General features: G+C 45.8%; 1 protein-coding gene across 5 annotated transcripts in view; it reads right to left on the bottom strand.

Moving 5' to 3' along the window:
• Positions 1 to 133: 133 nt before the first annotated feature.
• Positions 134 to 26894, bottom strand: part of cdc42bpab (CDC42 binding protein kinase alpha (DMPK-like) b) — a 95106-nt gene continuing 68345 nt past the window's right edge. For 2 of the 5 annotated variants that reach the window (XM_014144824.2, XM_014144821.2), the window contains 23 exons: positions 26689 to 26813; positions 25765 to 25870; positions 25497 to 25645; positions 25170 to 25261; positions 24858 to 24934; positions 23573 to 23611; positions 21210 to 21329; positions 19239 to 19322; positions 18929 to 19034; positions 18533 to 18669; positions 18112 to 18251; positions 17853 to 17934; positions 17445 to 17664; positions 17153 to 17215; positions 16770 to 17023; positions 16260 to 16599; positions 15874 to 15971; positions 15700 to 15784; positions 15337 to 15460; positions 10691 to 10808; positions 10200 to 10320; positions 6672 to 6832; positions 134 to 3776 (listed from right to left, as the gene is read on the bottom strand). In XM_014144824.2, the coding sequence (XP_014000299.1) occupies positions 3642 to 3776; positions 6672 to 6832; positions 10200 to 10320; positions 10691 to 10808; positions 15337 to 15460; positions 15700 to 15784; positions 15874 to 15971; positions 16260 to 16599; positions 16770 to 17023; positions 17153 to 17215; positions 17445 to 17664; positions 17853 to 17934; positions 18112 to 18251; positions 18533 to 18669; positions 18929 to 19034; positions 19239 to 19322; positions 21210 to 21329; positions 23573 to 23611; positions 24858 to 24934; positions 25170 to 25261; positions 25497 to 25645; positions 25765 to 25870; positions 26689 to 26813 (2976 nt within the window). In that variant the 3' untranslated portion in view covers positions 134 to 3641. Of the gene's footprint in view, positions 3777 to 6671; positions 6833 to 10199; positions 10321 to 10690; positions 10809 to 15336; positions 15461 to 15699; positions 15785 to 15873; positions 15972 to 16259; positions 16600 to 16769; positions 17024 to 17152; positions 17216 to 17444; positions 17665 to 17852; positions 17935 to 18111; positions 18252 to 18532; positions 18670 to 18928; positions 19035 to 19238; positions 19323 to 21209; positions 21330 to 23572; positions 23612 to 24857; positions 24935 to 25169; positions 25262 to 25496; positions 25649 to 25764; positions 25871 to 26688; positions 26814 to 26894 lie in introns of all 5 variants that reach the window. The other 3 variants (XM_014144822.2, XM_014144820.2, XM_014144825.2) reach the window with 2 other exon arrangements.

Consider the following 26894-nt stretch of genomic DNA (forward strand, 5'->3'; position numbering starts at 1 on the left):
AAGTGGATCTGTGCTCTAGCCTGGAAAATCAAACTGAGTTGCTCCATTTTACAAGTGAATCAGAGCGATTCAGTGTGGATCCAGGCTATTATGTGGGCTCCCAAGGAAATAAATGATAAATCAGGACACGAGACTCAGTGAAGCCGTATTTGTAACAGCCCTCCGCTTTATTGAAATACATTGGAGTCAGGTTAATATAATGAGTTCTCCACAAGTGTGGTGGCCAGTTTCCATACATTATGTTTGACCTTACACCTTAAATATTTCTGTGCAAAAAGAATCTACATCACCTGTAGTGGGCTATCCTCAATAAAACTCCCAAACCGTTCAAATAAAATGAGCAAGTCAAAATTAAAAACAAACAAATCCAAAAAAAAAAAAAAAAATGATTACATCTATAACATGCAAAACTGTACAAATTATTACAAAGCAATCCTAGAAAAACAAAGTGTATAATATGATATGAAAGAACAAAATAATATAGAAGGAACTGAAGATAAGACCTCACTGAAATGCAAAGGCGTTTTCTTTTTTTAAATGGTTATCATGGTGGCACCTCAGCCTCAAACTACTACCCTCCATCTGCTCTTTCACCCCTTTTCATCCTTAATTCAAAACACTTGTCTGATTTTTTCCTCGTTTTCTCTCTTTTCTTCCACCTGAATCTTTAGACCCTTACGCCTAGTCACAGCTAGCTACACTACCGCTAAATTTAGCTCTTCTTTCCCAAGTATAGTCTGTTCTGTCACACTCACTTCCATTGTTAGGGTGAAAATAATCATTGGTTCTGACATTCCTGAGTTTTTCTTTTTTAAAGTGGGATTTCATGGCTTTAACTGTACAGTATAAAGCCTGGTCTATCATATTTCCTCTTCGCTCTCAGCTAATACATTCTACAGATAAGGCCCAGCAGATATGAATAGGGTCTCTTGGTAGCTTAAAAGGCAATCTTAAGAGGGGTGGTTAAGTTGAGACGGTTGAGTAAAACCAACTTAGCGAGACTGACGTCTAAAGGCAAATTCTTATTTTGCAAGCTCAATATAAAATGGAATTCTAAAAACATGTGGAATGAGTAGGCTAGAGATAAATTACTGTATTTTCAAGGGAATATAATAGAATTGTGGTTCAGGGTTAAGGTTTAGGCCCCCAATGGCACGAATGAAAGCAGAAATCTGTTCCGTTTTTGTCTTATATTTTTATACACTTCTGACTAGGATAGATAAACTGCCATGTTGACTACTTGGTACACTTCAACCCACCCAAACACTCCTAAACCTTAAGACAGAAGGTCCCTTTGAGCAGTAAGTAACAACGGCCATTCATTAAATGGTCTGTAACATAAAAATTATTCCTCATTAGAAATGAAAAGAGTCCCCTTTCCAGAATAAGAGTCCCCTCCCTTCCGCTCGAGAGAGAAGATCTAGGGACTCGACCCAAAGCTCCGAAACAATATCAAGTAACTTGTTTCATTTCCACACATAAATACACATCAACAACACCATGCTGTGATTTGCATTAGAGTAGGGGTCAATTTCAATTTAGGCAATTCAGAAAGTAAACAGAAATTCTAATTCCAAATTTGTCACAAAGAAGCATTGAGGAAAATTGGAATGGAACTTGATTTGACCTAATAAAAATGGAATTGACCCCAATTTGGGTTTGTATCAAGGTTATTGCATTACCAGACAGTAATATACAGCTTACCAGTTAATAGTAAGAACATATCAATGACAGCAGGGAGGTTTGGAACAGAAATTAAACATTGAACTTGTCATCCTAGCATTATTTTTTTTTTAATTATTTCACTCTTTTTTTTACCTCCATTTCAGCCTAGCGCTGTCTGTCTAGTCATATCGACATCTACAATTGTCATCTCTCTTTTCCCCCCTAACCTATCAAAACATTCTTCAAAATAAGCAAGGCTGTCTGAAAACTAATGAAGACTCGAGTCCAAGTCATTCTTTTTTTTTTGGTTATAACAAGCTTTCCAAAATCTCTCTCAGAAGTCAAAGGATAGACATATTTGAGGTTCACACGTTGGTACCACAGAGAATAGTATGGAAATACACACTTAGTGTTTCAGAATCACTGTCAGTTAGGAAAGACGCAATCCCACCTCAGCTGATCTAACTGTGGACCATAGCGGAAAGAGTGGAGGGGGAAACGCCCGTGTGTGTGCGTGGGTTTGTGCATGTAAGTGTGAATGCATGCATCTGTGACAGGACTATTGCTTCAAATAAATGCACATACTCACTAAACAGCACGGGTCCATGCGACCCATATTAGTTTCCTCAAACGCAAATCAAAATGACACTTGACAGTTTGTCTCGTACATGAAATAGAAAAAAAAAACTAAAACAAATCTAAAAGCAATCATTAGAGGAACTGGAAGTTTAAAATGGCTTTCGTGTGAATATAACCCCAAATCATACTCAAAAGATAAACAGGAATCGAGGATCTTCTCCCATCTATTTCTCTATAGTATTTCCCTTATCATATATTATTCTCTGATTTTAACCTATGTACATGGTTGTGATGGGAATCGGCTTTTTGGAATTGATCAGTGGTTGGTCTATTACTGTACTTACGGTATTAGGTCTACACTACATGGAAAATGGTCCCAGATCACTGGATGAGGTCACTGGCCCATGTCATGAGGAAGTCACATAAGGAGCTGTGATGTCATCATAGAATGTTCAGTCTGCTTCTAAACACTGCTGTCCCTAAGAATTCAAAAACATGAAGCCAGCGAGGTGTCACCTAGAGTTAAAATACTCCTAACCACACTTTTATTTTTGTACTGCTTTACTGTAGCTTTTCGCTGATGGTACGAAGAAATTAAGTCACTGCACATATTTCACTTCATGAGCAAAAAAAAACACATTGCTTTATTTTTTTCTTCATTTTTTTTTTTTTTTATGTTATTTTGTGAGCCTTGTATTGTAAATGGAATTCCCCCTCTTCTTCTGCTGCCAACTACCATTTTGGAAGAAAGCAACAGAAGGAAAAAGAGAGAGTGAAAACATCCTCTCTTTCTCCTCTAGCTGCAAAGCACCTTGCTCTCCATGTCTTCGATAGATAGACGAATAAATAAAAGGTGGCTGCCAAGCCCAAAGGGTGCTATGTACACGTATCTAATGATCTGTTGTTTCATATTATCCTCTTCTTTTTGTCACGTCTTGAGGTTTGTGTGTCTCTTTACAGGAGTTGCCAATAACATAATAATCTATACGGGGCTAGTAGTGCTGCAATCAAAAGTACTCTCAATAAAACTCAGCGCTTCGCTTATTCTGGTTATCAGCTACAAAGCAGATGAAAGGGGGTGTACATTTTAATTCCTATATTGTATGCCCTCCCTCAAAAACACACACACACAAACGTGAGCACGCACGTCACACACACACACACACACACACACACACACTTTCCCAGTATTTCCCTCTTGGTCAAACACTTCCTTTCCCTGTGTTTGTTTGTAGATCTCAGTTCCATCTTGGGAACTAGGTTGGAGGTCAAAGGTGAAGTAAGTAAGTGGGAGGGGCCTGTGGCAGCGGGTGCAGTTCCGTGGGCAGGGTCCGGGAAGGGGGCGGGCCCGGGAGCTTGGTGAGGGCCAGGGATTGGAGCTGTGTGCGGTCTGTCACTCATGTGTCCCAGCCAGTCATGCGGTCTGTGCTCTCCAGTGAGAGGGACTTGGTCTTGTGGGGTGAGGCTGGGCTGGGGGGACTGCTGAACGTAGAACTGTTTGACGCCGTCGAGTGACGGGGCGAGTCAGAGTCCTGGAGAGAGAGAGAGAGAGAGAGAGAGAGAGAGAGAGAGAGAGGGTGAGGGGGGGAGAAAGAGAGAGAGAGAGGGGGGGGAGAAAGATAGTGAGAGAGGGGGTAGAAAGATAGTGAGAGGGGGAGAAGGAAAGGGGAAGAAAGAGAGGGCGGGAGAGGCACTTAGATGTTGTACTTTTCTCACAGTTAAACACAGAACAGGCAAGGGTCACGGTCAGTAGGCATGCAATGCAAGAAAACCCTGAAACACAGGAGGCGATACGATCTTAACTTGTCTGAGAAAAATAATGCCCCTTTTTTTAAAATAAAAATAAATAACACACAAATAATATATACACTTTCTCCTATTCATGCCTACTGAACACAACCCATCTCTCCAATGGGCTCAGTAGATCAGGCCTGGTCAACACCAGTCCTCAGGGACCTCTGTGTGTGTGTGTGTGTGTGTGTGTGTGTGTGTGTGTGTGTGTGTGTGTGTGTGTGTGTGTGTGTGTGTTTGTCCTTTCAACCAACCACTGTCATCATCAAAGCTAATCTGCTGTTTGACTTCCTGCCTGCCGATGTGGACATGGTGATATCTCTTCACATCACCACACAGAGCGCTAGGCAACAATGACTTAATGCCCCGGGAACCTTCCACATCATCAGACAATGAGCAGCTCGATTGGCCGGAAGTCATTGGTTACAGCAAAACACATACGCAATACACACGAGGCCCCCCGTCTACTGTCTACTACTACAATACACAGCAGTCAGTGGGAGGTTGACCAACTTTTGTTCCAGCCTAGTTCAAAACACATGGTTCAAATAATCGACACATATAAGGTTTTGGAGCTAGAATGCGATTTGTTAAATCAGGGGTGTAGTGTGTGTGTGTGTGTGTGTGTGTGTGTGTGTGTGTGTGTGCTGGGCTGGAACAAAAGCCTGCATACACTGCTGGTCCTCCATAATTATGATATGCCACCCCTGCTATAGTATACCATTGTGTACAAGATATCCCTGAGGACAGCACTGGGAGTTGCTAGTTAAGAAAAGCAGGGTTGAGATCATCTCCCTCCTTCACTGAATGGAGGTAGTAGGTTTTGTAAAATTCCAGTAACTATCCCACAATTCCCAGGTTTTCCAGAAATGCCCTGATTATTCCCTCCTGATTCCGGGAACCTTCCAGCTGGGGTTTCTAGAAAACCGGGGAAATTTGAGGAAAGTTACCAGAATTTTGCAACCCTACACGGGAGGTGGTGAGAGTGAATTTGTCCTCTGCGCCACATGTTTCTCACAGACAAAACGTACATTTTTCATTGCTAAGGCTATTTGTACAGTAGGCTACGGCTGTGGGAGCTACAACCGTCCACCACCGCACTACAGTAGCTGGCACAAAGGTACAGGTACGATAATGGCCTATAGGAGAGGAGCGCCACAGTATCTTCCTGATGATGTATCAGATCAGATACTGTCAGGGTTATTATTAGAAACATGAGTTGGGCTGGCCACAGGGGGACCGTATGAAAGCAGACAGACGCATGCGGGGTAGAGGATGATGGTGACACCCCATTCCAAAAACCAAACCAGGAAATGGAGTAGAAACACCAAGGCAGGTCAGGGGAAATGGGAATGAGTAACCGCACTCTAGCCAGAAACAGACGGGGAAATCAGATGCTGGTGCTGCTGGGGCTGAAATGGTGCGGTGCTGGGCAGAAGGGGGGAGTGATGGGAGGCTTTGGGGCAAAGCTTCCGGACTGTGGGCAACGCGCGCACGTGCGCGTTGGTGTCTGTGTGTGTGGTTGAGGGGTAGGTTACAGTGCGTCTGGGTTGGTTGTGTGTGTGTGCTGACATTACCTTCATCTTACTAAGCAGGGTCCTTAAAGCCCTTTTCAGATCGGGGGTCTTCTCCGATGGCGAGACCGCCTGCCACTGGAGAGGAACAGTTACAGACTCAGCGACCCGGGCCCGGCCCAGAGAACAACATGCTGGGGCTGGCGAAGCGGGTGGAGGGGGGGCGAGATGGGGGCAGGCACGAATCACGATGGAGCTAGCCAGGTATGAGGGACGGTGGGGGTGGTAGACAGTCAGCCAGGCCAGAAGAGGGAGCCAAAGGCACGATGGATAGCTAGAGCAAGAATCCCCCGCTTTGAGGATGGCTGGATGCTTGAGGTAAAAGCTGCTCTTAACCACAGACCTAGGATCAGATTATTCGACCCCAAATCTAACCTTAAACATTAGGGGGATGAAAAAACTATCCGACCCTGAATCAGTGGTTAGTGGTGATTTATAGCCAGCTACTACTGGCTGGGTGGTTGAGGCTGAGTGAGCAGAGGCCAGATGCAGAGAACCAGAGAGGGGAATGGCTGTGACTGAGGTTCGGGTGAGGGTTGCGTATGGGGGGCCGATTGAGTTCCCTATGAGGGGCTGTGGTGGGTCTAGGAACCAATCAGACCGAGGGATAGGATGAGGCACAGGGAGATATGGGAGGGCACGAAAAGACATAGGCTGGGTGGTGGATGTTGTGGGTAAAAGGGGGGCACAGAGTTATGGGGCACACTTTGATATGTCTAATTACAGAGATATTTGATATGTCTTCCACGTCATTGGTCACCAGGATTTTCAGTGTCTGTGTAGTGTTATGGTGAACCTAGTCATATTTAGAGCAACTGCACTCAAAACGATTAGTGAAACGTGGTTTCAGATCCATCCACTTGACTCTCACAACCAAATACAACCAAGATACAACTATCTGAACACTAGTATCAGAGATGCGACTTACGGTATATCATCTAAGCTGAGACACAGATTCAGCATAATTGTTCCCAATTATTAGTAGCTGAGTTTAAGTAGCCTTAATCAAGTACAATTTACCCAGGCGCCCTAGGGAGGAAGCAAGCTAGGCTGGTCACGTACCTCTCTATCGAACTGGGATAGGGGTGCGTCGCTGCAGCCGTCCATACCCCCTCCGGAGGACAAGGAGCTCTCGGAGGGAGAGGTCATGGTCTGGCGCTTAGAGCTGTAGCTACCCCCGGACAGCTCTCTCCTCAACGCATTGCCGTTCTGAGATGACGAACCTGGAAAAAGGAGGGAGAGAGAGAGACAAAAATAGAAAGAGGAAGAAAGAGAGGAATGGGGAGAGAGTGGGACAGAGAAGGGGAGGGGGAGTTAGGGGAAGAAAGAGAGGAATGGGGAGAGAGTGGGACAGAGAAGGGGAGGGGGAGTTAGGAAGAGAAGTGAAGAGAGAAAGTTAGAGATGAGTGTCACCCTTCGGAATATATTCAGACCCCTTGACTTTCGTTACGTTACAGCCTTATTCTAAAATTGATTATATAAAAAAAAATCCTGAGCAATCTACACACAATATCTCATAATGACAAAGCGAAAACAGGTCTTTAGACATTGTTGCTAAATATATTACAGATAAAAAACAGAAAAACCTTATTTACGTAAGTATTCAGACTCTTTGCTATGACTCTCAAAATTGATCTCAGGTGCATCCGGTTTCCATTGATCATCCCTGAGATGTTTCTACAACTTCATTGGAGTCTGTGGTAAATTCAGTTGATTGGACATGATTTGGAAAGGCACACACCTGTCTATCGAAGGTCCCACAGTTGGCAGTGCATGTCAGAGCAAAAACCAAGCCATGAGGTCGAAGGAATTGTCCGTAGAGCTCCGAGAGAGAATTGTGTCGAGGCACAGATCGGGGGAAGGGTACCAAAACATTTCTGCAGCATTAATGATCCAAGAACACAGTGGCCTCCATCATTCTTAAATGGAAGAAGTTTGGAACCACCAAGACTCTTCCTAGAGCTGGTCGGCCAGCCAAACTGAGCAATCGGGGGAGAAGGGCCTTCGTCAGGGAGGTGACCAAGAACCCGATAGTCACTCTGACAGAGCTCCAGAGTTCCTCTGTGGAGAACCTTCCAGAAGGACAACCATCTCTGTAGCACTCCAACAATCAGGCCTTTATGATAGAGTGGCCATAAGGAAGCCACTCCTCAGTAAAAGGCACATGACAGCCTGCTTGGAGTTTGCTAAAAGGCACCTAAAGACTCTCAAACCATGAGAAACAAGATTCTCTGGTCTGATGAAAGATTGAACACTTTGGCTTGAATGCCAAGCGTCACGTCTGGAGGAAAGCTGGCACCATCCCTACGGTGAAGCATGGTGGTGGCAGCATCATGCTGTGGGGATGTTTTTCAGCGGCAGGGACTAGGAGACTAGTCAGGATCGAGGTAAAGATGAACGGAGCAAAGTACAGAGTGATCCTTGATGAAAACCTGCACAAGAGCACTCAGGACCTTAGATAGGGGTGAAAGTTCACTTTAAAACAGGACAATGACCCTAAGCACACAGCCAAGACAACGCATGAGTGGCTTCGGGACAAGTCTCAATGTCCTTGAGTGGCCCAGCCAGAGCCCGGACTTGAACCTGATCAACAATTTCTGGAGAGACCTGAAAATAGCAGTGCAGCGACACTCCCCATCCAACCTGACAGAGCTTGAGAGGATCTGCAGAGAAGAATGAGAGAAACCCCCCAAATACAGGTGTGCCAAGCTTGTAGCATCATACCTAAGAAGACTCAAAGCTGTAATTGCTGCCAAAGGTGCTTCAACAAAGTACTGAGTTAACCTGTTAGGGCTAGGGGGCAGCATTTGCACGTCTGGATAAAAAAAATGTACCCGATTTAATCTGGTTACTAATCCTACCCAGTAACTAGAATATGCATATACTTATTATATATGGATAGAAAACACTCTAAAGTTTCTAAAACTGTTTGAATGGTGTCTGTGAGTATAACAGAACTCATTTGGCAGGCAAAACCCTGAGACATTTTCTGACAGGAAGTGGATACCTGATGTGTTGTATTACCTTTAAACCTATCCCATTGAAAAACACAGGGGCTGAGGAATATTTTGGCACTTCCTATTGCTTCCACTAGATCTCACCAGCCTTTACAAAGTGTTTTGAGTCTTCTGGAGGGAGATCTGACCGAACAAGAGCCATGGAACGATGATGGCCCATTAGACACCTGGCGCGCGAGTTCATGTTGGGTACCCTCGTTCCAATACGTTATAAAAGAGTATGCATTCGTCCACCTTGAATATTATTCATGTTCTGGTTAAAAAAGGCCCTAATGATTTATGCTATACAACGTTTGACATGTTTGAACGAACGGAAATATATTTTTTCCCCTCGTTCATGACGAGAAGTCCGGCTGGCTTAGATCATGTGCTAACAAGACGGAGATTTTTGGACATAAATGATGAGCTTTTTTGAACAAAACTACATTCGTTATGGACCTGTGATACCTGGAAGTGACATCTGATGAAGAGAATCAAAGGTAATGGATTATTTACATAGTATTTTCGATTTTAGATCTCCCCAACATGACGTCTAGTCTGTATCGCAACGCGTATTTTTCTGGGCGCAGTGCTCAGATTATTGCAAAGTGTGATTTCCCAGTAAGGTTATTTTTAAATCTGGCAAGTTGATTGCGTTCAAGAGATGTAAATCTATAATTCTTTAAATGACAATATAATATTTTACCAATGTTTTCTAATTTTAATTATTTAATTTGTGACGCTGACTTGACTGCCGGTTATTGGAGGGAAACGATTTCCTCAACATCAATGCCATAGTAAAACGCTATTTTTGGATATAAATATGAACTTGATAGAACTAAAAATGCATGCATTGTCTAACATAATGTCCTAGGAGTGTCATCTGATGGAGATTGTAAAAGGTTAGTGCATCATTTTAGCTGGTTTTATGGTTTTGGTGACCCTGTCTTTGAATTGACAAAACATTACACACAACTCTTGTAAATGTACTGTCCTAACATACTCTAAATTTATGCTTTCGCCGTAAAACCTTTTTGAAATCGTAAAACGTGGTTAGATTAAGGAGATGTTTATCTTTCAAAGGGTGTAAAATAGTTGTATGTTTGAAAAATTTGAATTTTGACATTTATTTGGATTCAAATTTGCCGCTCTTGAAATGCACCTGCTGTTGATGGAGTGCACCACGGGTGGCACGCTAGCGTCCCACCTAGCCCATAGAGGTTAATGGTCTGAATACTTATGAACATGTGATATTTCAGATATATTTTTTATGTATAAAAAACTGTTTTTACTTTGTCATTATGGGGTATTACGTGTAGATTGATGAGAAAAAACAATTTAATCAATTTTAGAATAAGTCTGTAAAATATCAAAATGTGGAAAAAGTCAAGGGGTATGAATATTTTCGCGAGGCACTGTAAATGCATTTAAAACTACAAAAATCTACTTTCCATTGTTCACTAGTAACAAACACATCAATTTTCTATACCCAGGCCTACATCTTGTGATGCTTCTTTAATCCTAATTTTATTATACAATATTTATTTTACTATTAAGCTTACTAGCTTAGTGTGTTTAGTAGTGTGGTACTTACGGATGCCCAGTCCACTGCTGGCGCTCATGGACCGTCCCGGCTCGGCTCTGTTCTTGGTGATGGAGGGGATAGACACGGAGCCACTGAAGCCTGCAGCACGACTCTCCTGAACACGCACGTTCTATGTCAGAAAGGCCAGTGGACAGGGGAGGACAGGGGAGGACAGAATAGACCAGGGCGGATGAGGACAGAGAGGCACAGATAGATGGATTATGGAGATGGGATTAGAACGCATAGATATACAGGCACAGAAACATTTGTGAATACACATTCACCGAATGACAAATATGGATATGAACACATATAACATGTAATATAGCCATGGTGACCACACATATGCACATATGTAAACACAGACAATAAATCACACAAACGCACAGACATTCACACGTACAAACACATGATGCTCAGTTGGACCAGAGAAGGATGTACTCAGCTTGTTACAACTAAGCAGAACATCTATGGACACTCTCTGTCGTGGCCCGTCTTACCATGGGCAGGTCTTTGAGGATCTGGATGCCGTCCCCAGGTCCCATGTGGGCCACGTGGTTAAAGTTGGTGGGGTTGGAGATCAGCTTGTTCCTCATCTCTGGGTCTCTCAGCATCTCTCTGTATAGGACACACACCAAACACAGGAATGAGGTGACTGTGGCCAGAACAGGGTGAACGCACCAGTAGAGAGTGATATTGCGTGAACAGAATGAGCTTTATGCCTATGGAGGGGACGAATATGGATGAATGGTATGGAGTCTGTACTTAATCTGTAGTGTGTACCATTAGCTGTACACTCCCTCTGTGAAGTAGCTTGGTGTAGTGTATTGTGCACTATGAGTGTGTAGTGTGCACTACGTAGTGTGTAGTGTATTGTGTACTATGTAGTGTATTATGCACTGTGTGTAGTGTACTGTGTAGTGCGCACTACGTAGTGTGTAGTGTATTGTGTACTATAGTGTATAGTGTATTGTGCACCATGTAGTGTATAGTGTAGTGCACACTATGTAGTGTGTAGTGTATGGATATGAACACATATGCACACATATGTCGGCGGGCAACAGCAGGGTGCATGTGACACACCTAGTGCAGTAGTGCCTGGTTAGAGATTAGTTGCATGCCCGCTTACCACGTGCTTGCATACTCTCGCTTACAGCTCGCTGCTGCCAGCTAGCCCTTTTGGTGAATTGGGGAGCAGTATGCACAAGTCTCCCCTTGCCGGTATAAAGCTATGACCAAGACTCCTGTCGGGCCTTATCGCGGCGGCACACGTTAACTGGTTGTCTTGAAACACCAGGCTAACCCGGCAGGGGATCTCGGAGCAGCAGTGTGTACACGTCCTGGCAGCCATCAGCCACTGTCCCGCTGCCTTGTGGGTTAGTCTGGTACGACAAAGGCTAAGGGAGCACACCCTGAGAGAAAAGCAGCGTGCTGGCAGCACGTGGTAGGCGGACGCCGACAGACTGGGGTTCAGGCAGCCTCCTGCAGCTGTGGAAGATACTGGTCGTCCTGGATTTCCCCCCTTGCCACTGGAATTTCACCTTCTTACACTGAAGTAGTGCTGTTGAGGATTGCGCACCCTCAGCGGCACTTCACATAACTTCCTTTGCGCAGGTATCCACTTCTGACCTCAGTGAAGCCATCAACCGGAAACAGGCCTAAAGCCTGGCAGGTTTGGGTTGTCTGGTGATGGGGCAGGAGTGAATGCACCGGGAGGCCTTAATCAGACCCCTCTGCACGCCTGCGGCACAGGGCTATTATGGTCACCAGCAGTTGGGACTTGAGTGGCAGCTGCTCTCGGCAGACCCCCGTGTGACTGAGCAGCCCTATTTAGCCACACTGCTCACCCCAGCTGGGGAGAGGCCTATAAAGTGGCCTAAAAAAACGTTCCACTCAGCGGTTGAAAAATGCTAAAGAAAATAATTCCCCTGAAACTGGCGACATAGAACATCAGAACTCTTTTGGACACTGACGATAATAGCGATAGACCCCATCGGAGAACAGCTTTGATTGCTGCAGAACTAAGGCGCTACAACATTGACATTGCTGCCCTGAGTGAGACCATGTTTCTGGATGCACGTTCCTTGAAAGAGGAGGGAGAAGGTTACACCTTCTTCTGGAAAGGTTACCCTCCGGGTGGACAACATCAGCACGGTGTGGGACTGGCAATTAGAGCCTTCTACCCAGCCTCACCGAAACACCTTTCGGCATAAGTGAAAGACTCATGTCTCTCCGTATCCCCCTAGTCACTAAATGAGGCCCTTCACCCGGGAATGACGAAATCTTTCTGCTGGGTGACTTCAACGCTAGGGTGGGACAGAACATGGAGCGGAGTGCTGGGTAGACATGGTGTTGGTCAGGTCAATGAGAACGGCACGAGTCCGCTAACTCTATATGCCGAGCACGATTTAATTGTCACTAACACCTTGTTCCAGCAGAACAAATATAAAACATCATGGATGCACCCACGCTCCAAACACGGGCACCTGATCGACTACGCCATAGTGAGATGTTCTGACACTAATGACGTCCTGCTGACACGTGCCGTGAGGGTTGCAGAATGCTGGACAGATCACTGTATGATACTGTCTAAACTCCACATGAGAATACGTCCCGTCCCCCCCAACGCCTGCAGAAGTCCAGTAAGAGGCGTCTGCACTGTATCCGGCTTGAGAAAACTGCAGTAAGGGACGAGTTCTGTTGCTGAAAGGCTGAGGGAGACTGAGCCTCTTCTGAGCGCAGATGACCCCATGGACCAGTTGTGGGCATCTATTAGCTCAGTGCTCTATCAGGCAGCGGCCCACTCCATTGGCTACAGAGGTAGGAAACATCTGGACTGGTTCGATGACAACTCTGACACCATCACAGCCTTACTGGACAATATGCAAAGCGCACAGGGCTACTCACAACAGCCCCACATCAGCTACCCTCTGCAAGCAATGGAGTGCATCACGCAAGGAAGTGCAAACAACCTTGATTGCTCTGCAGAACGAATGGCGGACGAATAAGGCACAATACATCCAAGTTTATGCCGACAAAAACGACATGCACAATTTCTACAACTCAACTAAAGCTTTGGCCCTAGAAGTCACTCCATCACCCCCATGAAAACAGCTGATGGTCTGACTCTCTTGAAGGACCAAAACCAGATCCTGATGAGGTGGGCTGACAACTATGAAGCACTACTCAATCCATCCTTCCATCCTGGAAGAACTGCCTGTCCATCCACCCATTCAAGACCTCAACACCTCTTGGAAGGTTGGTGAATGGTTATCAGCTATCCGTTCCCTCAAGAACAACAAGACTCCTGGCGCTGACAGTATGCCGACAGAGCTACTTAAGAAGGGAGGTTACTTCTGCACCAGAAAGTTCCACCAGTACATCACCGAGGTTTGGGACCGGGAGATCGTCCCCCAACAGTGGTGGGATGCAAACATTGTCACCATCTATAAGAACAAGGGTGACAAGTCCATCTGCGGCAACAGCCAGGGGATATTTCTTCTGGCTGTTGCCGGCAAGGTCCTGGCCAAGGTGATGCCACACAGGCTGGTGAACAACATCACAGAGGAACTGCTGCCAGAGTCACAATGCGGCTTCAGAAAGAACAGGAGTACAGTCGACATGACATTCACGGCACGTCAACTCCAGGAGAAGTGCCGTGAACAACATCAGGACCTTATCATGGCCTTTGTCGACCTCTCTGAGGACTTCGACACGGTGAGCAGGGAACTACTATGGGGCATTCTACTCAAATATGGCTGTCCAGACAAATGTGTTAACATCCTTTGCCAGTTCCATGATGGGATGATGCCTCAGTGGCCATAGGAGGGCAGGAGTCAGTGCCCTTTGGAGTAAGCGTCAGTGTGAGGCAGGGGTGTGTGCTGGCACCTGTACTCTTTAACATCTTCATCCTATGTGTCCCCCAGCTTCTCCACAAGGAGCTTGAGGACAGCAGCGGGGTTCTGGTGGACTTCAGGCTGGATGGAAATCTATTCAACATCAGGAGGCTCCAAACAACCACCAAGGTTTTTGACAGAGCAGGTTCTTGAGCTGCAGTATGCTGATGACTGTGCTCATGGCCCAAACTCCGGAAGACCTTCAATCTGTCCTTGTAGCAGCTGTGAGGGTCTATAGCAGGATGGGACTGTCTATAGACACCACCAAGACAGAGGTGGTCTGCCAATGGAGATCCAGCCCTCCACCCACCATGCCCGTCTTCACAACTGAACACAAATCACTGGCAATAGTCCCGTCCTTCAAATACCTGGGCAGCATCCTCTCGAAGAACTGCAGCGTCGACCTCGAAATTCAAAATAGGATCAAGCAAGCATCAGCTACCTTCGGGAAATTCAGACGCAGGGTCTTCCAAAACAGGGATCTCCACCTCCACACCAAAATCACTGTCTATTAAGCCGTCTGCATCACCACACTTCTTTACAGCTGGGAAGCCTGGGTCACTTACAGTCGCCACAACAAGCAGCCCGAGCAACTCCACATAAGATGCCTGCAGCGCATCCTGGGAATCACCTGGTGTAACCATGTGCCCTATACAGAAATACTTGCTAAGACAAACTACAAGAGTATGGAGGCCATGGTCACCCAACACCAACTGCGCTGGCTTGGGCATGTCATTAGAATGTCTCAGGAGCGCTGGCCGTGGAAGATCCTGTATGGCCAGATACATCTTGGACGGTGGTCTGCTGGGGGGCAGATGAAGCTCTACAAGAACCTGCTAAAAACGTTGCTGAAGAAGTGCAACATCAAACCCACAGCACAGACCTCGAGGATGCTGCTGCTGACCGTTCCACCTGGTGGCAGCTCTGCCAGAGTTGTGTACAGAGGTGGGAGGAAAAGAGGAGCACAAAGAGACAGCAAAAACAGCTCAGGAGGCATATGCCCCACCAGCAATAAAGTTTGTGGATCTCAGATTGGACTCTACAGTCACCAAAGAATCCAGCGTTAACTCAGAAGAGGAAGTCATCATCGGATACGATGGACTATCATAAGCAGTGTCGTGTGCACTACGTAGAGTGTCGTGTGCACTACGTAGAGTGTAGTGTGCACTACGTAGAGTGTAGTGTGCACTACGTAGAGTGTAGTGTGCACTACGTAGAGTGTAGTGTGCACTACGTAGAGTGTAGTGTACCTCCTCTGCTGTAGCCTCTCCTCTTCAGGGACTCTGAAAGAGAAGCGTCTCTTGTTGTTCAAGCTGCGAACCATCTGCTTCCTGCTGTTGTCAGAAGTCTCAGGGACCACCAGCTCATCACCCTCTGGAATATTAACAACATGGTCACCGTCATCAACAACAACAGCATCATCAGTAGCATGACCATGATCATCATAAATATTTCTAAGACAGTTTTATTTTATTTTAATATCTCTTTAAAAAAAGAACATGATAATAATTCTCCATTAAAATGAGTATTTCACTCAGTCAGTGGTCATAATCAAGATATGGATCTCTCCTATGCATTTAGCGGTCCAGAGGCCTATCCTGTGTGCAACTAACCTGCTGTCTTGTTCCGGAAGTAGATGAGCCTCACTGTCTCCAGACCCAGGAGGTTCAGGGATCCATCAGGGTTCAGAGGTCGCACCTTCAGGGGGGATACAAAGGGGTCAAATGTTACACCTACACCAATCCGACGACCGGCCCTCCGCTACATGTGCAGTCCTATACTCTCACCTTCTTTAGTGGGACGGTCTGAATCCACTCCATTGTGTTGACATCAAACACATCCACAGCATTCTCACTGTACACTGACAGGTAGGGGGCGTTATAGCCTGGAGGAGAGGAAGGAGGACAATATCAGCTTCAGGCTTAAATCTACATTCTGGGATTTGTTTTTAAATGCAAAAAGACATTGGGATGAGACAGAGGAAATGTAACCCCTCACAAATTTGTACACAGCCGCTCTAGAAGCAAGGACTGTCTCCACATGATAGTTTAAAACATATACGGAAGCTATATACTTTTTTTTTAAATTTACTTTTTGTTTGTAAACAGTGGAGAAATAAAACCTATTTTGGTTTATGATAACGGTAAGACAATTGTGCTGGTTCAGAACTCACAGGCGGAGTTAGGCACAGCCGGCCACATCAGCTCCTGCTGGCGCGAGCGGCGGCCCTGCGAGTCCACATAGACGCCTATGGCTGAGAAGCATAGCAGCAGCTCCTTGGAGGATATCTCCACGGCACACAACGCATCCAGGCCCTGCTGGGATATGAAGGCCAGGGTGTGGTCCTCGGGGTGCAGCAGGCTGACCGGGGCACAGTCCCCGTGGACGCTGTAGCGCGTGAAGCCAGCCTGGTAGCCCACACAAAGCCGCTCGCTCAGGAGACCCATCCACTGGACAGGACCTGGGGTTTGGAGCTCCCGCAGCCGGCGGTGGCGCGCCTTGCTCTTGTTTACCTGGGAGATAGAGAACCATCATGTTGTTATTTAGTGAGTACATTTTTCTTTAAATTTCATAATCCCATGAAAATATATTTTGTTGCTTTTCTAAGCAAAGTTATACTACATAATTTGTAAAATATGACAATGTGCTTGACAACCCCATTCCTTCCGTCCCCACCACCCACCTCGTAACAGATGACCTGTCTCTTCATGGCCACACACAGACAGATGAGGGAGTTGTTTCGGATGGGCCCGGACACCAGCGCCGTGCAGCCCTTGGTCTCAGCCAGCTTGTAGGAGTCCATCTCCCGTCCGTCCAGCGCGGCCATGGGGAAGAGGCGGACGTGGCGGTTACGACCGGAGATGACTGCTAGGAGCTGCTCCTGGGGGACCAGGTCGATGTGGTAGACCTTCTTATTGTCTCCCACGCGGATGATCTCTGTGAGGTCAGGAGGGGGGAGAGAGCGAGTTGTCAAAAAGACCTCTCCACTGTGATAGCCAATATGTGGTGAGCATTCTACTGCAAACTGGGTGAAGTGCATCAGGCGGGTAGGTCCAAAAGTCTTACCATCTTTGGTGACATGGATAACATAAAGGCCTTCCTCGTTGCCCAGGGCAACACGCTCGTGATCTGAAGAGAAAACATAAAGAGGACGTTTGATTCAGAGTCTACTGCATAGTTAGGTAACAAGGTGCAGAATGTATGTCCTGATCCCTTCTGCAGTAGAACATGCAATGTCTGTATACTACAAACTCTTAATGAGACAGATACAGAGAGGATTTTCCCCCCCCAACAATTACTTGCTTACTACATGACCAAAATAGAGGGGCAGCATGTGTGCGAGTGTGTCTCCCCCTACCTATGATAGCGGCAGACTGCGTGGTCTTGATGAGCGGTAGCGTGCTGTCGTAGGCCTCTTTGGGCACGTAGACAAAGCGCTCCTTCAGCTTGTTCTTCTTGAGGATGCGCTGCAGCTCGTTGAGAAGCCCCACCCACTTGTTCCTCTCGTGGTCGGTGTCTGCCAGGATCAGGATGGAAGGCTTGTGACTGGAGGAGGCGGACAGCTGGGCAGCAGTCACCTGGAGGGGTTTAGAGGTCAGAGGTTAGGGGTTAGGGCAAGGTTAGGGATTTTGGAATGGCGTCCCGCAACAATTTTGAAGTATTGTTAAAAAGCTGAGAAATCCGAAGACTGGAATAGGCGGGGGAGTAATCACGGAGTAAATGTATGAATGTATAAATGCATGTATTCAAGAAAAAAAAGGCTAACCCTGAATATACATGGGATGTCCTTGCGGCTGGCGTGAATGACGTCAGACGCCAGAACAGAGCTGACTGAAAACTCCTCATCCCTGGAAAACAAAGGAAGGAGAAAGTGTGTGAGAGAGGGGAGAGGAAGAGAGAAAGTGGGAGAGAGTGATTGAGTCAATCAAATAAAGGACTAAACCCAGAAGTAATTCTAATAAGCAGCCATTTCTCTCTGAGAGACTGGGTTGTAGTTCAGACATAGCTCAGGTTGTAGTCCTTACCTCATGTCTATGACCTGACTGACCACCACACTGGGCGTTGTGGCCTTGCCCTCTCCCAGCTCGTACAGGAAGAGCTTGAAGTCACACACTACGGCCATCGCCCGCTGCCAACCCTTCTTCACCCCCGTTGGCTTGGGCACCTGGGAACACACACAGGGACAGACACATACTTCAGTCTCACACATAGACCCAACCTAGTATTGACAGTGGTAAACAACCTATAGAGACAGAAGCATATTTTACTATACACACACCGTTAACAAGCAAGCCTCACACACAGGTCAGCCACTGGTGATATAGGGACATTAAACGCACAAGGTTTTAGTTTTACATTTGCACTTTAATTCACAGGTACTTATTCAACCAGGAAATGTTGTTAAAAGAGTGCATAAACGAACACAATCTTCTGTGTCATACGTACTCTGACGTGTCCCTCGTAGGCAGTGCCGATGCCCCTCTGAGGGTCAATGCCCAATGGCCCCTTGGTCTGGTCGTGTGGCACGGGGCACACTGCTGGAGCCTTGTCAGCACATGTCACGTGGCACGAGAAGTTACACACTGCAGGACCAGACAGGAGAGAATAACGGGTTTATATCAGTTTTATATCTACCCTCAAAAGAGACAGTACTCCCACCTCAGTCTTGCCCCACTTCTCCTCCTTCCATCCTAATCTCCTGCCTTCTTCTCTTCCTTCCATCTGTTTCCCTCCATCCCTTTCCTCAAATCCCAGTCTTCCTTCCTTTATCCCTCTCTCTCCTCATTCTCCCATCTTTGTCTTCCTCCCGCCTTTATCCCCCCTCCCTCTCTCTCATTGTACCTTCGCACGTGCAGCCCTGGCGGATGAGTCCCACCATGAGAGAGGTGCACTGGTTACACTTGGTTGGAGTACTGAAGGACTTCACCACAAACTGGTGGGCTTTGGGCTGCAGGGGACAAACAAAGGAGAACAGAGGGCTGGTCAAAACAGATGGGACTAATACAGACGCTTTATTGAACTACAGCAAAAGTTTATTTATTGAAATACAGCAACTGGTCTTCGTCGGGTCCATGGGATTGACATTAAGTATTGACCGAGGTTACAACAGTAGAACGGTATTTGGGAAGTCAAAAAGGATGTCAGGTCTTACCTTGGGTGATGAGCGACCAATACTACCATACCCCCCTGATCGCATGGTGGGGGTCTGGACTGGCCGTGCGGGGTGGTCTATCAACTAGAGGGCGGGAGAAGACAGAAAGATCTGAGTACAGCTAGGGCTGTGGCGGTCACGAAATGTCGTCAGACGGTGATTGTCAAGCAAATAACTGGTCGGTCTCATGGTAACTGACCGTTAATTAACAAACACATTTAGCGTCTCCTGGCTTCCACACTGATAAGAACATCTACGTTTTACATTTAATATAGCCTACACCTTCACAATAAATCCATTATTTATTTTTAGACTGGTCTAAAGAAACATGATATGAAGAAAATGAAGTCTAGTCAGAAGAACAGAATTGCATACTTTGTGCTTATGTTAGGTCCTGATGTGGCTATGCCAAATGGCTGTGGGTTACGCTAGTTCATTTAGCAGACACGATTTGCTTAGAATTCCAAGGCATTATTTTAGAGTATGAAGAAGACAACTGAGTAAAGCTGAATTAAATAGAAAGGATATTTTCTCCAAACGATTTGAGGGCGTATGCACATACGGCTATTCTGTGTTGAGCAGTTAACGAAATGGGTACTCCTATATGCTTAATTTAGAGTTATTAATCTAACTTTAGTTGTTCTACAAACATTGGGCTATCTGTTTATGTTTAACACATTGTAAGGCTGCATGATGCGACTCTAATGATGATTTTAAAAAGTTGCTTGAAAGGCATGAGCTCTGCTTTGTTTTTTTTTGCGCAGGCTGTACACACTTCATCAGTCTCTCATTCACAATTTGACAAGCACTCGATAATGCCTCAAATTTCCCGGCGGCATACCCTTTGTGTGGCCGTAACGCATCCTAAAAAAAATCCATGTCTTTTGCGGCCAGTGGCCTTTGTGCCCTTGGCGGGAGTGCTGTGTTGTGCCCTTCTCCCTGAGTGCCGTTCGATCCGAAGCACCTCTCACTCACATGGCTCTCCATCACGTGATTGGGTCTTTCTCACAGGCTGTGAAGACAGACACGTCGGGGACACAACTGCACGCGTCCTTATCCAATTCCGAGGTGCATATTGAAAATATTGGAAGAACTGTCCACATTTAGTTTTGGTCAGCCAACAAGATGAGTAGGCCTAACGAACAGCAAAAGCACTAGCCTATGTCAATCTACTATCCTCCATAGTACAAAAATGTACTTATTCTATTTCAGAAATAAATATTCCAAATATAGTCTGGGACAGTTGTGGGGTGCGATAGATCTCAAATTAATACAACCACTCGCATCAACAATCATTTTTTTTACACAATGTGGCAGACGCAACAGATCGGAACATTTAGTTTAAAATGTTGATACACTATTACGCTATTTCTTCACATTATAAGCTCAACAATGTGCACACGGCAGTAAGCTATAAGCACAAATGTTTCATTAGCGGGAAAACACCATTATCAAAAGTGACCGCAAATGCGATTATGCATGTAATGCTTTTATTATAAAAGGTGCATTTTTATGGTGAAAATAATCTTCCCCAAACTTGAAACTCACTCGCAGCTTATGAATGCCAGTTAGGCTCTAAACCCCTTGTAAAGTGGATTAATGTGTTAATTTTCTTGCGCAACATGAGCTCATGTGCTCTCATGAAGTGTTTGATTAGATTTTTGATTACATTTGCATTGATGTCAGGGTGATTAGAGGGACAATAGAGTGCGGAGTACCATGCAGTTAGCAAGTTTGGCCATCAGCAGCATCAGAGCTTGGAGAAGCCTAATTACCGTGACTAAATGGTCATGTGGAATTTGACTGCCTTCATGACTCGTGGTAATACGGTCACCGCAACAGCCCTAAGTACAGCACAATATATACCTAGTTTTTATGTTATGGTCAGAAAATCAGCCCTCAGAGATTAAGAAAAGTCTAAGATTAAGCATAATATAAATTGAGGTCCAAAGTTCAGAGGTTAGAGTTCACCTCTATAGGCTCCACGTCGCTGGCCATGGAGGGCGACCGTGAGCGAGACTTGAGCTGGGACTTGGAGTCCTCGCTTCTGGATGGAGTGTTGGAGGGAGTGAAGTTATCCACCGAGTCCACCTGGAAAAAGGGATGAGAGAGCGAGAGAGAAATAAATAAAGAAAGGACATAGAAACAGGTTGTGATGGAGTTGGTAGAAAGTAAGGAAGCCAAAAGGGACCAAAAAGCACCATCCATGCTTAGAGGAAAAAGCAAGAAATCGATTCAACCAGGTATTATAGAGGTAAATGGAGATTGTAGTCGTAGCAGAGATAGGACTGACCAATCCATTGGTCAACGGTCATTAGGAAGCCTACAGGTTGGACCACAAACCCATGAACAATGCACATGACACGAGTGCTACACATACAGTGCATTCGGAAAGTATTCAGACCCATTGACTTTTACCACATTTTGTTACAATTACAGCCTTATTCTAAAATGGATCAAGTACATTTTTTCCACATCAATCTACACCCAATAGCCCATAATAATGACAAAGCGAAAACAGATTTCTAGACATTTTTGCAAATGTAAAAAAATTATAAAACGAAATACCTTATTTACATAAATATTCAGACCCTTTGCTATGAGACTCGAACTTGAGCTCAGGTGCATCCTGTTTCCATTGATCATCCTTGAGTTTTCAACAACTTGATTGGAGTCCACCTGTGGTAAATTCAATTGATTGGACATGATTTGGAAAGGCACATAGCTGTCTATATAAAGTCCCACAGTTGACAGTGCATGTCAGAGCAAAAACCAAGCCATGAGGTCGAAGGAATTTTCCGTAGAGCTCTGAGACAGGATTGTGTCGAGGCACAGATCTGGGGAAGGGTACCAAAAAATGTCTGCAGCATTGAAGGTCCCCAAGAACATAGTGGCCTCCATCATTCTTAAATGGAAGAAGATTGGAACAACAAAGACTCTTCCTAGAGCTGGCCGCACGGCCAAACTGAGCAATCGGGGGAGAAGGGCCTTGGTCAGGGAGGTGACCAAGAACCTGATGGTCACTCTGACAGAGCTCTAGAGTTCCTTTGTGGAAATTGGAGAACCTTCCAGAAGGACAACCATCTCTGCAGAACTCATGGTAGAGTGGCCAGACGGAAGCCACTCCTCAGTAAAAGGCACATGACAGCCCGCTTGGTTTGCCCAAAAGGCACTTAATGGACTATCAGACCATGAGAAACAAGATTCTCTGGTCGGATGAAACCAAGATTGAACTCTTGGTTCAATGTCAAGCGTCACATCGGGAGGAAACCTGGCACCATCCCTACGGTGAAGCATGGTGGCAGCATCATGCTGTGGGGATGGTTTTCAGCAGCAGGGACTGGGAGACTAGTCAGGATCGAGGGAAAGATGAACGGAGAAAAGTACAGAGAGATCCTTGATGAAAATCTGCTCCAGAGCGCTCAGGACCTCAGACTGGGGTGAAGGTTCACCTTCCAACAGGACAACGACCCTAAGCACACAGCCAAGAAAAAGCAGGAGTGGCTTCGGGACAAGTTTCTGAATGTCCTTGAGTGGCCCAGCCAGAGCCCGGACTTGAAACCAATCGAACATCTCTGGAGAGACGTGAAAATAGCTGTGCAGCAACGCTCCCAATCCAACCTGACAGAGCTTGAGAGGATCTTCAGATAAAAATGGGAGAAACTCCCCAAATACAGGTGTGCCAAGCTTGTAGTGTCATACCCAAGAAGACTCGGGGCTGTAATCAGTGCCAAAGGTGCTTCAACAAATTACTGAGTAAAGGATATACTTACGTAAATGTGATATAACTTTTGTTGTTGTTGTTATAATATGTACACGTTTGCAAAAATGTCTAAAAACCTGTTTTTGCTTTGTGATTATGGGGTATTGTGTGTAGATTGACGAGGAACATTTTGTTTTTAATCAATTCTAGAATAAGTCTTTCACGTAAGTCTGTCCGAATGCACTGTAACCCATTGACCATGCTGACCGTAGCCACGAGGGACAAGAACACAGCCTTACACCATACATTTGGTTTGGGGAAATCCACAAACCAACTTGGAGGATAACAAAACAAACGGCAGTAAATGCACACATATACACTACTGTAGTTTACTGGAGGACTACAGTGCAGGCCATACACCCATACATACACCATGCCTTAAAAGCAAAGACAAATACAATAAAATACTTAACTTTTGTGAAAGTCCAAATGTTGCATCTCCACAAAGCCCCATGCATAACAACCAACAACACACACAATACATCCCCTTTCATGCAACAGACGCAGTTGAGGATCAGAGGGTGATTGGGCACAGACAAAATAACAAGCACAGAACCGCTGCTTAGCTTACACGTCTGCCTTTGCTAGTTGGCCCAACGGATGGAGAGCGCTTCAGTGGGGGGAGGGAGAGAGGGACAGAAAAATGGAAAGAAGTCAACATTGAGAAGTCTGAAGTGGCGCTTAAATAGGTCACATTAAAAGGAATGGTAGCCCATCTATTTGCTGAGGATGTCCTTTCCACATTGCACTGAAGGACACTGCCTGGATTGGGTAATAACTCTCGGTGTCCCAAATAACACCCTATTCCCTACATAGTGCACTACTTTTGACCACAGCCCCGATCAAAAGTAGTGAATAGGGTGCGATATGGGACATAGTCTCTAGGACTAAAAGGGGAACTCGTGATGGTACTACAGTGTGGAAGGGAAGCTCACTCAAGAGTGTTAAACAGTATGTTCTGTAGTGTCTGGACTCAAAGCCAAGTAGCCATGGATGACATCAAAGAATGTCTGTATACTAAGTGGGAGGAATCGGCTCCTTATACAAACATTCTTTCAAGTCTTGACTAAATTCCAAGGAGCCCAAATTCTGCTGGTGCAAACCCCACTCACGCAATGGCTATTTTCCGTTTCTCCGCCCTTTTCCTGAAGCGAGCACTTTCTCACATAGATTTAACAACGGTGGAAACTCCCTCTAGCCAACCCTTTGCTTTTAAATGCATGACACAGAGTGTGCAAGTGCACAATTTGGGAGACGGGTGGAAAATTGGGACGTAGCCAAAGACTGGGTATGCTGCTGATCCACTCCTACATTCACAGAAGACTCATTGACTAGTAGGCTTATCTACTCACACGGGACTAGCTACGATGCTCACAGATACCCACACGGACGAACACAGAGAGGTATGGTTCACTCACTCACTCGCACAAACACTGGATCAAATCACACCACCACTCTCTGAGGCAACTAGTTAGCTTATTTATCCATCTACAGTCGAGAGCTCCACACACGTCAGCCACTGCCCAACAGAAACTTACGTCTTCCCAAAAATCTATTAAAGAGGATGAGGAGAAATAATCCTGACGTAGCAGAACATGAAAGCAAGGAGAACCAAATAAAAAAAAGACGGGAAATATTTACACAAATGAAAATTAATAGAAGAAAATGAATGTTCTGAACAAAATCTGTAAAAAAAAAATTGAAAAAAAAAGTGAAGGAAGACACTGTCACTCAGCAAAAGAAGAGATGCCTTTAAACATTTCCTCTAATCTTTAAACAAGTCAGAGACCGTGGAATTTAGAGCAGATTATTAAAAAAGCCATTCTGTCTGTAAAGTGCGAGGGATGGCTACTTACATCGAACTGGTCCAAGGCTGTGGTGGGGGCGTTGAGGAAGGCCAGAAAAGAGTTCTGGGAGTCCTGGTGCTTCACACCTACACAAAACAACCACACCATAGACCACAATCACATCACCATGCTGTCCTAAAAGCAGCACAGAGAAAGTAGAAGCATTATGCGCTCTCCCAGGTTCATACATTGAAAGTTTCTTAGTTGGTGCTTAAGACCAGACATTCCATACATATAAAAACAAAAAGGTCGGCACTCAAGCATAACATATATTTTTGAGAGGAGAAACACAGGTGAGAGGGGGGATGGTTCCAGTCTCACCCCTGCGCAGGCGGAGCTCCTCCGTCTCCTTCTTCAGCCTCTCAATCTCAGCTAGCAGCTCCTGGTTCTTAGTGTCCGACTCCTGCAGCTTACTGAGGAGAGAGGAGGATAGATGAGCCAGAGAACGTCAACAACGCCAAATCCGACCATTGCAAGCGTAACAGAGTAATGGTTTAGGTGCACGCTCGTGACTGACTGCACTGCCGTTGAACGGGCCCCCATTATCCCATGTTCCCCTTTTGAACAATAAAGATGTTCTATGTCTCAGTGTAGCTCTTAGACTAAGAGTTTAAAGGTAGAAGTAAGTAAGAGCAGCAGTGGACGTACCACTCAGTGGAGATGTTGGAGGCCTTGACTTTGTTCAGTTCGTCCTGGATGGTCTGTTTGGCTCTGATCTCAGCGTCCAGTGCAGACTGCAGCTCCAGACGGGCCGACATGTCCAGCTTAGCGAACCTCCGCACCTTCCACGGCATGTCCTGCTGTAGGGGCGGGGAGAGTGAAAGGGACGTAAATGAAGAAGGGTAAGTTCAATGCAGATGTGAGGAGAGAGGTACAGAGGTTCTTGCGTGTGTGTGTGTGTGTGTATATGTCTCACCGTGGCCCTGGCACCTAGGCTGGTGTTTCTCAGTCCCTCCAGCTCCTCAGTCATCTTCGTGGCCAGAGCCTGGAGGTAGCCTCGCGCATCCTTCTCATCGCTCACCCTGGTACACACATCACACACAAACAGAGAACACATTCACTCGCGTCATTATACAAACACACGCACCCATGTGGGCGCACAGACACACACCCTGTAGGTAGCACGCATGAACTTGTTGACCCTGTCACACAGTCAATAAATACAGGGATATGAGCGGCCCTCCCAACTCACTGACCGCAGTATCCGTTGCATAAACTATCATATCCAAACTGTCACTTTAACTGGACTGCAAGATTACAATACGGTTACAATAACTTGCCATTGCCCTCCCATTGAGTATTAGATTAAGGATATGTCCCAAGTGGCACTCTATTCCCGATATAGTGCACCGCGTTTGACCACAGCCCTGGGCTTCGGTCAAAAGTAGTGCACTATAAAGGAATAGGGTGCCACTTGGGACGAACACTAAATAGGCCCAGAGCCAGAGTTCTATGTGTACATACAGAGCATAGAGGGTTCTGAACATTCCTGGCCAGTACATACACATTTCTCCCACTAGGGGTCTCTAAGGTCCATACAGGAGCTCTGGTCGTCACTAGTTACCACCCTATCCACAACTACAGTGCTAACCTTATGCCCAACCCTAACCGTACACTAAACCCAAAAAGCACATTTTGGTTTTCATGATTTTCTACAATATAAACAATATTGCCTTTATGGCTGTGCTATCTAGTGGAAACCAGGATCTCTGGGCCAGACTCTATTCCTGTTTCTCCTACTGCAGTGGCCTGGAGTGGCAGGCAGGGGGCACCACTCACCACTGTATCAGTTCATTGTTACAGTGTGTGTGTGTGTCCTGTAGGTCTCTCCGTCCCTCACCACTGTATGATCTCAGTGATCTGGGCCTCCCAGTGAGCAACGCTCTCCTTCTTGTCAGCCAGCTCCCTCATCTCCTCCTCCAGCTGTCTGTTGCTGCTGCTCAGCTTCTCAAACATGGACGTCAGCTAGAGGAGAGAGGACAGGACAGAGGGCAACACAAAGTCAATCAGAGCCATAGATATTATACAGAGTTTGGCAACCTCAGC

Source organism: Salmo salar, chromosome ssa15, assembly GCF_905237065.1.
Source record: "Salmo salar chromosome ssa15, Ssal_v3.1, whole genome shotgun sequence".
Classification (NCBI taxonomy): domain Eukaryota; kingdom Metazoa; phylum Chordata; class Actinopteri; order Salmoniformes; family Salmonidae; genus Salmo; species Salmo salar.